This window comes from Solanum verrucosum, unplaced genomic scaffold (genome assembly GCF_900185275.1).
Source record: "Solanum verrucosum unplaced genomic scaffold, falcon-dt-bn FXZP01000156.1, whole genome shotgun sequence".
NCBI lineage: Eukaryota > Viridiplantae > Streptophyta > Magnoliopsida > Solanales > Solanaceae > Solanum > Solanum verrucosum.
Genome location: NW_026020354.1, coordinates 2,208,201 through 2,222,188, shown reverse-complemented (window position 1 = coordinate 2,222,188; position 13,988 = coordinate 2,208,201). Strand labels below are relative to the sequence as shown.

Genomic DNA, 13,988 nt, shown 5'->3' with positions numbered 1-13,988 from the left:
TTCAAAATAATTGCTATATTAAATTTAAGAAAATTCAATGGATTTTTTCAAGTGTTGTATTATTTGTAATTCAAAATAATTGCTGTATTAAATTAGAAAAAAATATTCTTTTATTATATATGGTAAATAAATATATATATATTTTTTTAATATAGTATTCTGATTTTACCTTTTTTCTTAGGCGTTAGGCAAAAGCCCAACTCGTCTAGAGATCCCAAAATCTTCAGCACCACCACTTTCTCCCCTCTCCTCCGATTCCCTTCTCCTTTCTTAGTCGTGCGTAACCGCCGATCAGCAACCTCCATGAACCGGCAACATCGGCATACCTTCAATCTTCATCAATGGCGTTGAGATCAACTGGACGTAAGGTCTCATTTGACATTCTCTCAACTTCCCTCTCAGATGACGATTACGACTACGATACCTCCAACATCCCGACTTGCCTCCGATCGAATTCCGATCCTTCTCCTCAGCTTATTCAGATCGATGACGCCACAAGCCCTGCCGGAATTCGCAAGAAGAAGAAGAAAAAGAAGAAGCATAAGAGAATTACAGAGCATTCCACAATTTCCGAATTTTCCGTCACGAACGAGCAGCTAGACCGCTCATTCCCTATGGGAGAATTTAATGGTTACTGTTATAGTGTTTCTCAGAGCAGTAGTGTTGTGGTATGTGAGGAACATGAGACGATGCCGCCACCAATGCCTCACAGTAGTTGTTCAGTGAGTTCAGTTACTGGGCTTCCCTTTGGGGAGTTGAGACAGAGAAATGTAATGGTCAATGGAGTGAGCGAAGAGAGTGTTGGGTCACCACAGATTGCCGAGAGAGAAAGAGAAAGTGTTAAGGAATTGGAATCGAGGTCAAATTCGAGAGTTGAAATGGATTTGAATATGGTTGGGATTGCAGGGAGGAGTTTGGAGAAGGAGGTCTCTTTAGATTGGAAGAGGTTGATGGCTGAAGATCCCAACCGTAAGTATTTCCCTTGTTTTGATTTTTTTCTTATGGTTTTCTAAATATTTTTCATTTCTTGCCAATTTGCCAACATCAGAATGTTTTGACTCAAGTATTAACAATATACGGCAATTGGGGACAGCTTTAGCTCTTTCCCTCCCGTTTTGCATGAATGCGTTTGGATGATATATATTTGTGGTTGATAGATATATAGTGACATGATGTGGTAGACGTTAAAAGAGTATAAAGGTATCACATCAAGCTAGAAATACTCTAAATTGCTAATACCTGCCTTTTTAGGGAAGACGCCGTAATTTTGGGAAGGACTAAAATTGGAAGTAGGTCAACTAAATGGAGTAGAGGCTAGAGGGTCTACATGTTAATGAAATTGGAAAAGTGAATAATGTCAATCTTATGAAGTTAGGAACTGATAGAATATGCCTAAATCCCCTAGCAACGCTAGTTATCCTAGGCCTACTACCCTGTAGAATAATAGAAACCTTAACACTTGTGCTTACTGCTTTTTGGGGCTTTACCTTAAAATGAATAAGGATCCATTCACGAGGGAAGCAAAACTTGTTGGTTTTGTCAGTATCTTTATCTGTACCAGTTGCTTCTACAACTGAGAAAAAGGAAGTTTCTAGCTTTCCTAAATGCTTAGCTTTCTCCTTTCTATGCTCTTTTCCTGGGCAAGAAGAATGCTTATGATCCTTTAGCAGATGATATTATAAATCAGTTGGAGGGAAAATCCCTTAGATATCACCAAATTATGGCATTGGTATGTCATGAACACCTACAAGAATCCTGTTTTATCCATGGTACACGAGGGAACTAAGGCAATCAATATGCATGTATGTACTTGAAAGCTATAATCTTGTGATAACTACACATGTAGAGAAACGGTGGCGATTAGTACTTGGATTGAGAAATTCTAGTTCTCAAGAGAAGCTTGAGTGAGGTGTCCTTAATCTTCATTTTTTTAATGTTGAGCAACAGCGTCATTGTACTTTAAATGTAGTCATGACAGTTATTTACCATTTTGCTTTGTCCTAAATATCAGACTAAGATAAATTTCTCTTGTTGGGTGGTGGGGAATTGGGATGTCACCATTTGTCTCTAAATTGAATTTAGCTTCTAATTTATTTTAGTTACAGAGGCCTACTTCCCATGTATCCTTTCTTTTCTCTCACTTCAGTTGTGTGGTATTTTGCTAGAAACATTTCCTGTGGATAAGTCACCAGTGAAGTGCTTCATGGAAGAGATGTATGCTGGTAATTCGTTAAGGAGTACGGTTGCCCTTGGGAATGAGAAAGAGCGGGAAAGAGTTTACGACACCATATTCCGCTTACCATGGCGATGTGAGCTGGTATAATACTTTATTAAGGCACTGCGATATGAAACATTCTCAAATTATATTTTGAGTACGTCTTTCATTTTGCGCTGAGTTGCCTGTTGTTCACTGCTTGACTTGCATGTTGTGTTCCTCTGTTATTTATCTATGCTAGAGTATGATAGTGCAAATACGATCTTCTCTTTTTACTTCCCAATTTCTGTCCGAACTAACTACAGGCCAGGAGGTCAATTCCTTGTTCTTTGTAGTTCTTCTTGGATATGGTCTTGTCTCAGAAACTATCAAGCTTGTTTAGCTGTATAGATGATTAGACTATTGCTTTTGCAGCTTATTAATGTTGGCTTTTTTGTCTGCTTGGATTCATTCCTTTCACTGCTTACTGTCATGCCCACGAGGTTAATCATGATCTGTTGGAGGTTTCTGAAAACAAGGTTTGTATCTCATACTTTCCTATACCTTTTGTTTGAACTTAAAATAATTATTTTGGGATCTCCACTATGCGGGAGAGAATTTCACTGGGTTCTGTTGTTGTTATTATTGTTATTGTTGTTGTAGTATTGTGAGTTTGTGACCATACAGCAGATGGGATCAGAAGTTTTCTGTAATCTCAAATTAATCCATTTTGAGGAGTGTTAAGATTGTTATATGATTTTACACTTATTTGGATTGCTTAGGTTTGATTTAATTTGATATGAATATCATATTTATTCAAAGATAGGTATGTAATCTTGCATAGGATCAGTCTTTTACCAAAACTGTTAACAAATGTAATCACTATAATAACTTGAACCAAATTTGAGGGGAAAGGCAAGTTTCTACTTCATTCTGCTATCTTTTCTTCTTTACAAACTGTCTTATTCAAAGAGGCTGATAATTTTGGTGGTCCTGATATTTTGGGTACAGTGTATCTGTGCAATGGTTTTTAATTACTGGGTTGGTCATTAAATTCTTTTGATGTGAAGTCGTAGCTGGCATATGGTGTGCATTGCCTAACTTGTCAATTTGAAGGAGAGGAGGAGGGACAGTTATTGGTGGGTGTATTGCTAATAGATTTTTCCCTTTTTATGTATTTTTGGGAGCTTATTACTAATTTGGCATACCTTCATGTCTTGTGTGCTGTTTGGGTTTATTTGTGATTGGGCGTATCTTCATGTCTAGATATTGGATCCAATTGTACCATTGTTTAATTAATTATCAGATATTGTATGGTTCATAAAATTAAAAAAAAGACTTGGTACAACTTCTGCTTCCACAAAAAGTTCACGGAACATCAGCTTGTTTCTTGTATTATTTCATTCCCTGTAAATTTAGGAGTTCAATAGATTGTCAATAAAAACAACAAAAGGGAAACTGAGTTTCTTTTTGCTGAAAATAGTGTTCGATTGGTGCCCCCAAGGTAATGTTTTCTCCGAGATTGTTCTCCAGTTGCACTTGGAGAAGTTTCGGTTACTGCCAAGTAACAGTGCCTGGTTAAGTGAATTTGTAGAGAGGAGCTTATGGGAGAAACTATCAGTGGAAGCAAGGGTAATGCCCTCAAGTATCTAAGAGGGTGGAGGTTGTGGGTGTATTGCTTTCAAATTTATTTTATTGTGTACCTCTTGAAGTAGGATACTTTCCATCAAATTACAGAGGGAAGAAGAGAGACTGCCGTCTCGATTTACCCTTCAAAGCTGAGAGGGTCCTTGTTTTATTTTTCTTTCCCCTGTTATTGTTGTTGGTTATGGTAAATCTAACAAAAATTATTCACCCTCCCATCTGAAGCATATCTTTACTTTATTATTTCCCTAGCTCCTTACCCTTCTTACCCCTGATTTTGTTGTGTTAAAGTAAATCTATTTACCTGCAGCTTATGTTTACAAAATAACCTGACCATGCTCATGGCAGGCAGTTCAAGAAACTTTCCGCAGTTGAGCTTTCTGATATTGGCTGTTGTGTCGCCCTGTGTAGTGGAGCGATTTTGTTGCAACAAACAGGTACCGTAAGATTCCTTAATCCTCACCAATACTCTTTAGATTTTTTTCACCTGCTAATTACCCTAACTGCACATCTGAGCTTTGACTCTTCATTTCATGGCTTCCTTATTTGGGTTCTTTTGGTTAAACTTACCCCGGTTTGCCATTTGCTATCACAGATATCAGTCTAATCTATCACATGATTCGTGGTCAAGGAACAATCAAGCTTTATGTGGTTTACAATGTGTTGGAGGTGAGAAGTTGACTAGTTGATCTATAATTAAGGTCATGTGAATAATTGCCACAAAGTGGTTGTACTTTAGGTCTTCATAGTTTCATATCATGTTGAAGTTGTTTGCACTCTTAAAACATCCCCTCTATTTCAATTTGTTTGTCTTACTTTCCGTTTTAGTCCGTTTCAAAAAGAATGTCTTGTTCCTTTTTTGACAACTCTTTAATTCTAACTTTCCACGTGATATGTTTAAGACCACAAGATTAAAGGACATTTGGTACATTCTACATATCTTTAGTTTAAGACCAGAAGATTCAAACAATCACCTATTTTTACATTGCAAATTCACTGCACAGATCTGGGAGCTGTTTCTCAACATCACATGTTGTAGCTGGTCTATGCTAGAACACACCTCTGATCTTTTTAAATGTTGGATCAGAAGAGGGGGTAGCAAGACTCAAAAGAAGTGGTGGAAGCTAATACCATCATGCATATGGTGGTCAGTGTGGAAGGAAAGAAATGGGAGATGTTTTGAAGATAGATCTAATTCCATTCACAAAGTAAAATGGAATTGTTTGGTATCTTTACTTTTTTGGTGTAAACAACTCTGCATAGAAGATGTAGATCAAATTATAGAATTAATAGGGAGCTTGTAATTTCGCTTAGGGCTGTAAATTTTGAGGGTGGCCAGCATGTCCTTAATGCTGAAGAATGCAACTTTACCAATGTTAAAAAAAAAAAAAAAAGACCAGAAGATTCAAAAGTCTTCTTTACTTTCTTAAACTCTGTGTCAAGTCAAAACTAGACAAATAAATTGAAACGAAGGGAGTCATTAGTTTCATAGAATGTAATCATGTTTGTGCTTCAAAGTAAAAAAATGATATATGGTCTGACTCTTGCGTGTAAGAGAATAGAATAACATTGATGGAGAAGCACCTCTAGTCATATGCTCGAATATGTTCATATATCTTCATCACATGTTTTTTCTTTTTGTTCCAGTCTGGTACACGAACTTGGTCTATTACATATGCATGTTCCTGTCCTAACATCATTCACTATGCTATAGTATTTTATTGACACTCTTTTTTGAAATTTGTAGACAAATTTGAGGTAATATTTGCCTTTCTTTGGCAGGTTTTTGATAAACTGTTCCAAAGCTTTGGTGGAGATGTGATGCAGACTCTCTTTAATACAGCAGAAGGGCTTGCAAATAGCTCAACGGAAAGTACACAATATTGGATTAGAAGATTTATTGTGGATGAAGTTGTAGCTGTGGCTTCATCAAATATCCTTTCCATTCTTGTATTTTGGTCAATATCAATAAATTTCACTCCTCGTATCATCTGGTTTCCTTGACTCCCCATACTTGTTCATTCATTCATCCTGCTAGCTCAAGCCATCACTTTGTCAACCTGTATAGTTGCCCACAACAATGCATTATTTGCTTTGCTTGTATCAAACAATTTTGCGGAAATAAAAAGCAATGTATTCAAACGCTACAGCAAGGATAACGTTCACAATCTAGTATATTATGGTGAGTTATCTTCTCGCATTATTTACCTGAAATTTTTAGGTTCTAATGCAATGATTAAGAAATTGTTATCTATCTGCTGTTGCCAAGCCTAGTTTGTTCTTTATTATGTTGTGTGAAGTGGTCCCATTTGTGTCATGTTGTCATCGACATGTTTGTGGTCTATATAGTGTTGCATCTCAATGCCAATCAATCATTCAATCAATTTACCTTTTCATAAAAAAAATCACTCAATCAATTTATTCTCAACACTAAATTTCATGGTAGGCTAACATGAATCCTCTGGTCCATTCTGTTCTATTCAGGCTCATTCATTTAAAAATACTAAGTAATTCGTCTTTTAAGACCTTTTAGGTTTACTGGATTAGATATTTTCTAAATTGCACATTTATCTGCATCTTGACATAGAAAATTAAATGCGGGTATATGTAAAAACAACTTACTTAAATAAAAAATGTAAAAACAACTTACTTTTTTTGAATAAGTGAAACACGTAAAAAAGCAACGACAATGGTTTTTTTTAGGTGTGAAGCATGAAACAAAGCACATTTTTATTTGAAATAAAATGCATAATTTCAAAAATAGAAAAGATAGCTATATAAATAAACTTAGTACCCGTAATGTCAAGTTTCAGATGAAGTTACTAATTTTGGCATCTTCTTCAACATAATGACAATAGTAATCCAATGACTAAAATTATACATCATTAAAATTAATCACAATAAGTTCTGGTGCAAATTTAACATTTATGATAAATAGAAAAAGAAAAGAAAAGATGCTCAATATTTTGTTAATCAAGTATGAAATAGAAATCATTTTTAGCATTATATTTAATAATGAATTACTTAAGTAATTTTACTAAGTGAGTAGGAGAGAAGCAAAAGAAAAATCTCAAAATCAGTAGTAGTAACCCTTCTGGGTGGCCCAGTGGTTTGGGCTTGGGACTTCTATGTTGGAGGTCTCAAGTTCGAAACCCCTTGCCAGCGAAAGCAAGGGGTTTGCCTTCTGGGTCGAGCTCGTCGCACCGGGCTTGCCTAGTGCGGGTTACCTCTCCTACGTGGTTTGCGAGCTATTGCATAGGAGCGGGGTTTTTACCTTGTGCACACCCAAAGGGTAGCTGCTGCGGGTTTCCCTTGTCATAAAAAAAAATAAAAATCAGTAGTAGTAAAAGAAGGTGATTCACATAGTAGAAGTTTTATGGTCTGTAGAATAGAAAAAGAAAGGTAAATCAAAAGATGCAGAGGAAATGTAGAATGTGGCCTAGTGGTCAATGAGGGGGTTGAGAATCATGATGTGTCAGGTTCAAATCCCAAGGTAGGTAAACACTGGGTGATTTCTTCCTATCTATCCAAGTCCCGGTGGACAGAGTTACCTGGTACTTGTATTGGTGAACAAACTAAAAAGAAGAGGAAGGCATTACAAACTCAAGAAGAAGACGACAACAACAACAAAAAGAATACTGTCATGTTTTGTTCCCAATGGGAGGAGCTTTTCCTTCGGATCAAACAAAATCTACTTCCCAATGTTCGATCTGATCATAGACCTATCGTGCTAGTTTGTGGGGACTGGAAAATTAAAAAGTCCTATTTCAAATTTGAGCAGTGGTGGTTAGGTGTGGAGGGTTTTAAAGATAAGGTGCGAGTTTGGTGGGCTTCTTTTCAGGTCAGTGGCACCCCTGCTTTCATTTTAGCCACTAAACTGAAGCTTTTAAAAGACAAACTGAAGGAGTGGAACAGGGAAAATAATGTCAGTTGGAGGAATCATAAGGAGGAAATCTTGAATGAAATCTCAATGCTGGAGAACACTCAAGATCAAAGGCTGCTCACTGAGGACGAATTGGTCCAAAAAGTCCAATTATTTATGGAACTTGAGAAGGTGGCTAGAAATGAGGAGATAGCTTGGAGGCAAAGGTCCAGAGTTCAATGGTTAAAAAGTGGAGATAAGAACACTAAATATTTCCATAGGATTGCCACAGGCCCACAGCACACAAGAGGTTCAATGCTATTGACTCTCTAGAAATGGAGGGTGAAACAATTACTGATCCTGCAGTGATAAGAGAACATTTAGAACTTCTATTAAAACCTATACAAGGAATCTGAAAATTGGAGACCTGACTTTGACCTCCATGAGGCTCCAGGAATTACCAATGAGGAACAAGAATGGTTGCAAATCCAATTTAAAGAGGAGGAAGTTCTTAACGGTATCAAGCTCTGTGCCAGTGACAAGGCACCTGGCCCAGATTGGATACCTTATATGTTTCTACCAGTCTTTCTGGGAGGTCCTGAAGGAAGATATCATGAACACTTTGCAACATTTTCATTCTCACCAGGTCTTTGAAAGAAGTTTCCATGCGACTTATGTAGCTCTCATTCCCAAGAAAATTGGAGTTGCTGCATTAAGGGATTATAGACCTATCAGTCTCATCAGTGGGGTCCATAAAATCACTGCCAAGGTGCTGACAGAAAGGTTGAAAAGGGTAGTAAATAAATTGGTGAACACTCATCAGATGACCTTTATTAAAGGAAGACAGATTATGGACGCTGCTTTTATAGCCAATGAATGTGTGGATACTAGATTGAGAGGGGAGGTGCCAGGCATTATGTGCAAGCTAGATACAGAGAAGGCTTATGATCATGTGAACTGGGCTTTTTTGCTAAACATTCTCAGGCAGATGGGATTCGGTGAAAGATGGTTGAAATGGATTGGCTTTTGTATTAAAACTGTTAGGTTCTCCATACTTGTAAATGGAGAACCTGTGGGTTTTTTTCTGTCAGAGAGGGGTCTTAGACAAGGTGACCCTCTCTCCACTTTCCTATTCATCATTGCCATAGAGGGTAATAACAGTATGATGAGGATTGCAATTAGCAATAGGTGGATAAAGGGATTCAAGGTTAACAGCAGAATAGGAGTAGGTATGGAAGTATGTCATCTGTTGTATGCAGATGATACTGTGATATTTTTTGAAGCTATAGCTGAACAAATTTGCTATATCAGGATGATACTAATTGTTTTTGAAGCCATTTCTGGTTTAAGCGTTAACTGGAGGAATAATAACCTCTTTCCTATTAAAGAAGTGGTGCAGATGGAGGAACTAGCTGGTATCTTGGGGTGTAAGGTAGACAAATTACCAACAGTCTATCTAGGCATGTCATTAGGCAACAAAGACAGAATTGATTTTCTGGGATAGGATTTTAGAAAAGACGGAAAAGAATTTGGCAAACTGGAAGACAGAATACTTGTCTCTTGGAGGTAGGCTCACTTTGATAAATGCAGTTCTGGACTCGCTACCCACATATGTGATGTCCCTATTCCCTATTCCAATAAGTGTGGTCAAGAAGTTGGACCGATTAAGAAGAAATTTTCTTTGGTTTGGGAACAGGGAGGGAAAGGAGCATTACTTGGTAGAATGGAAGATTGCACAATTACACAAGGAGGCTGGTGGTTTAGGAGTCAGGAATCTGAAACTGCAGAATGAGTGGTTGCTCATGAAATGGTTATGGAGATTTAATGGAAATGAACATGCCCTATGGAACGAGGTAATCTTGAATAAGAATGGCCAGACAGAGCAATGGTGTACCAATGCAGTATCAAACCACCTATGAAACATCGGTATGGAGATCTATAAGGAATCTTTGGCCTAGACTAGTAAAGAATTCATGTTATGAGGTGGTTGCTGGGAACAAAATACTATTTTGGAAGGATCTAGTTGGACAAGAAGTTTTAATGCAAGCTCTCCCTGATCTGGCCTATATATGCACTAACCTTGAGGTTACAGTGGTTGATAGTTGGTCCCCGCAAGGATGGAAGTTCTTCTTCAGGAGGCATCTTAATGACTGGGAAGTAGGCAGCTTTGTGGAGCTATTGCAGATGATTGATGGTTTCAAAAGCACTACTGTAGAGGATGACACTTTTAGATGGGAACATGACAAGGATGGCAAGTTCTCTGTAGGTAGAATTTATAAGGCTCATCAGTAGATTGACTACGAGGCCGTCAAGTGCTTTGTTTGGTTAGTAATCACGAAAGCTTGCCTCACTCGTGAGATCCTGCAGAAAAAGGGATTGCCAATTGTGTCCAGATGCATGTTATGCAGTGAGGCTAGAGAAACGAATAATCATCTGTTTCTCCATTGTAAAGTCACATCTCAGCTTTGGACTATGTTCCTCAGTTTAACAGAGACAAAATGTTCAATGCCAAAGCACACAACAGACTTGTTAAGTTACTGGATTAGGAGAGGGGGAAGCAAGACACATAAGAAGTGGTGGAGAATAATCCCACACTGTAACTAGTGGACTATCTGGAGGGAGAGGAATGGAAGAAACTTTGAAGATAGAGTCAACAACATTCAGAAAATCAAAGGGAGCTGCATTGCAACTTTCTACTTTTGGTGTAAAGAACATTGTATAGAAAATGCTGAACAATTAGTAGATCTTTTAGGATTACTGTAATTAGTCTCTTGTTTTAGCTTGTTACTACCTTTTGGAGGTCTCCAGCATACCTTAATGCTGAGGAATACTACATTACAAGTTTCCAAAAAAAAAGTATACTAAAGCGTATGTGGAGAGTACTATACCCCCCCCCCCTCCCCCCCCTTTTATTATTTATATATTTATAAGCTAGATGCAAGGAATCAGTTTTCTTCAAGTGGCATACATTTGTGCCTGAATGATTGAAGTTACGGTTCAGAGCAATGCTTCACTGAATTATAAACCCTCATTTTTAGTGGGTTACTCACTTGAAGTGACTAAACAATGACTTTAACATCACTGGTATATCCACGCCTTATCAACTAGTCAGTACACGTATATGAATCAAGGTTGATGATAAAGTTGTCAAAGTTTCCATGGTGTTCTACCTCTGCGTAGTACTTTTGCTTCCACCTGATAAAAAATGAAGCTTTGCTTCCATTCTAATGTTTTTACCTAAATCCTCATTAATTTAGGGAGAATAAAAAATTTTCATCTATCTGATTTTGGGTCTACTTCGTCTTTTTTAAGCACGTTGAACCATCGTAGTCACATTTACTGGATTGTACATTTGAAACTAGACCATAACATTTTTTTTTCTTATTTTTATCCTTTATAAGTGCTAAGTTGAACCTCTGTCGGTTGTGATCATTTTTAGTCTTCTCTAACCTTTATATGACTGGGCATCAATCTTCACATCCACATTTCTATGATTCTCATGGTTACATCAAGTGTTAGAGACCAGATATACTACTGTTTCACATCGTTGGTTTCTCCACCACTACTGGACTTGGTCTTTCAGTTTGTTAGGGTTGTGTCTTATATGTTAACAAAAATAAAAGTTTAACCCACAAAATACAAATAAGGTGATGATTGTTGAGTCCTTCGTGGATCATTGTTGACTGACAGTGTGAGTGGTATATTCCAACACACAGATAAATGGTTGTTTCTGATCTGCCATGTTATATGTGCACAGAGAAGTGCCCCGAGTGCTTAGGTGCAGAGTCAAATATATTGTTTGTAACAAAAATGCATAAAGTAGAAATACTAGAAATGGTAGCAGCACTACTTTATCATTACCCTCATATGGTGTCTATTTATTGTTAGTATTCAGTTTATGCATAGCTAGTTACCAATCTTACCCACCCTTCTCCCTCTCTAACTAGAAGAATTGCAACACAGAAAAGGATTCCCTCTTCCTTCAACATAGTGCTTCTTGGCACCTCAGAAGAAGGAAGCTGAGTGCTAATTTTGGTATTGCCTATCGATAGATTTTGGATTTTATTGCTGGGTGTGGGCTTTTTTGCCTTTTCCGTTCCTCCTGTTTTGCTGGTTCCCATGTTCACACATCCATGTATTAGTTGCCGACTACTTATTTGTTGTTCGACTTATCATTTTGTTTAAGCTTATCGATGTTTGGAAATACTCAAATCTTCTGCTACTGATTTTATTTCCAAAGTTGTGCTTGATTAATAAGATTCTGCGCATTTAAACTTTAATTTCATTGGCTGTGGGCAGATTCAGTGGAACGGTTCCATATTTCAGCATTTCTCTTATTTGTCTTAGCTCAAAACCTTCTGGAGGCCGATGGACCTTGGTTTGGAAGTTTTCTTTGTGTAAGGCCTGCTCCTGATAACTCCTTGTGCAATGAAATGATTAATTACCTGAATTGTTTTCGTAAGAAACATTTACTTTTTTTCTCAAAAAAAAGAAGAGAAACATTTACTCTTCCTAGCAATTGGCTCATATTAAAAAGTTCTTTTTAATTCTTGCAGAATGCACTCGTTGTCTATGTAAGTGAGATGACAATTGATATCATCAAGCATTCATTCATCGCAAAATTTAACAACATCAAACCAATTGCGTTTTCAGAATTTCTTGAAGATCTCTGTAAGCAGGTACTTCTATTTTACAAGCTGATGTTTGACTGGGCTGGTAGAGTCGAGTTATTTAAGCTGGTGGATTTTTCTCATAGCTTCAATAGTTTGTAATGTGTACTGCTATATTACTATGAGTCTTCATCCTGCTAAGCTGTTGTGGAATCTAGTAAGTTTCTCTGTTTTGATGATTCCGGTTTTCACATTACTCTTATTTTGACTTTCAACAGACACTGAATATCCAAACAGACAATGTAAAGAATAACCTCACTTTTGTCCCTTTGGCGCCTGCTTGTGTGGTGAGATTTTTCTTTCTGAATTTGACTGAAGCTATCATCTCTCCCTTTTATTTTTTGTGAATTACATCATGGTTTCTTTATTTCAAAAGACTACATATTGAATATGGAAAATAGGGGAATAGGAATCTATTCACTTGAACCCTATCCTATTTATCCAGAGCTGATGTATTCCTTACCGAGCTGCCTATTTGCATGGCAGGTAATCCGTGTGTTACGTCCTGTGTTTGCTGCTCATCTTCCCTATAATCCGCTACCTTGGAGGCTCTTTTGGATTTTCCTTCTGTCTACAATGACATTTGTTATGCTTGCAAGCCTTAAAGTAATGATTAGCATTGGGCTAAAAAAACATGCTAGATGGTATATAAACAGATGCCAGAAGAGAAAACTTCACAGCGACTAAGATAGGATATCATGATGAAGCTGCATTATTTGCCTCAGATTTAGAGATGTCCTTTCTATGAGAAGACAAGGAGGGTGGGGGCAGGAAAGGTTGGGTGAGATGTGGTTGGAAGTTTCTATTGCTGCTCCCAGCACTCAGCAGTTATAGCTTCGAGTTTCTAGTCGTGCAGCAGGATGCACTCATGTGGAAGTATTTAACATTAAATGATCAGATGGCCCGTACTTCCATTTTTGCATAGGGAGAAGGTCCTTATAATTTATATTGATAATGTATTTCATGTGCAATTTATTTAAAACCTTTTCTCTATGAAATTGTTATTTCAGAAGTCGATTTTGAAACAAAGTCTTGTTTGAAATTTTCTGAATTTGCTCGGTAGATTCAGAAAAGATAGATTGATGTTTTACAAAAGGTAAAAACTATCTTGTTAGTTAATCTGGAAAGGAAGGATGAAAAGAAGACCAAGAAGGCAGATGTGATGGCTAAGTCACATAATGCTGGAGGGTAAGAGTAACTGTGTCTAAGGGAGCATCGAAAGGCCCTAAGCTTGGCGGTGGGGGTGGAAAACGTTAAGCTGTGGTTTATATTGTTTCCTAGCAAGTACGACAGTGATTTTGCATCTTGACTTGAGTGATGGATGTATTTCTTACCACAGCTGCATAACTCATTGCCTCCTTATTTATTATGGTGAGTTACTTGCACATCCTTTAGTGTTGCTGAGAGCGCACATAAGTCGGTTTGGTTTGGTTTGATTTTTCATTATAAGATAATTAAATCAATTATATCGAGTTATTTAATTTATATAAATTGAATCAAACCAACAAAGGTTAGATCATTTCGGTTTTAGTTTAGTCTATGTTTGGTTTTCTCATTATTTAAACAATTACACCATGATTGAAAAAGAGGTCAAATTGAAGAGGTTCTTTCCTTGATA

The 13,988-nt window shown here is 37.3% G+C and overlaps 1 protein-coding gene across 1 annotated transcript; it reads left to right on the top strand.

Moving 5' to 3' along the window:
- Positions 1-201: 201 nt before the first annotated feature.
- On the top strand, positions 202-13,231 carry LOC125837628 (protein POLLEN DEFECTIVE IN GUIDANCE 1). Its single transcript, XM_049516723.1, has 11 exons — positions 202-969; positions 2,166-2,317; positions 2,630-2,733; positions 4,187-4,275; positions 4,434-4,507; positions 5,621-5,771; positions 5,853-6,020; positions 12,000-12,097; positions 12,257-12,379; positions 12,589-12,657; positions 12,857-13,231. The coding sequence occupies exons 1-11, from the start codon at positions 342-344 to the stop codon at positions 13,055-13,057; spliced, it is 1,857 nt and encodes a 618-aa protein (XP_049372680.1). The 5' UTR covers positions 202-341; the 3' UTR covers positions 13,058-13,231.
- Positions 13,232-13,988: the final 757 nt, after the last annotated feature.

Coding starts and splice junctions, on each gene's coding strand:
- LOC125837628 (XM_049516723.1), top strand. CDS start 342: ATGGCGTTGAGATCAACTGGACGTAAGGTCTCATTTGACATTCTCTCA. Junction 4,276..4,433: donor GATTTTGTTGCAACAAACAG/GTACCGTAAGAT, acceptor TTGCTATCACAG/ATATCAGTCTAATCTATCAC. Junction 5,772..5,852: donor TGTAGCTGTGGCTTCATCAA/ATATCCTTTCCA, acceptor GACTCCCCATAC/TTGTTCATTCATTCATCCTG.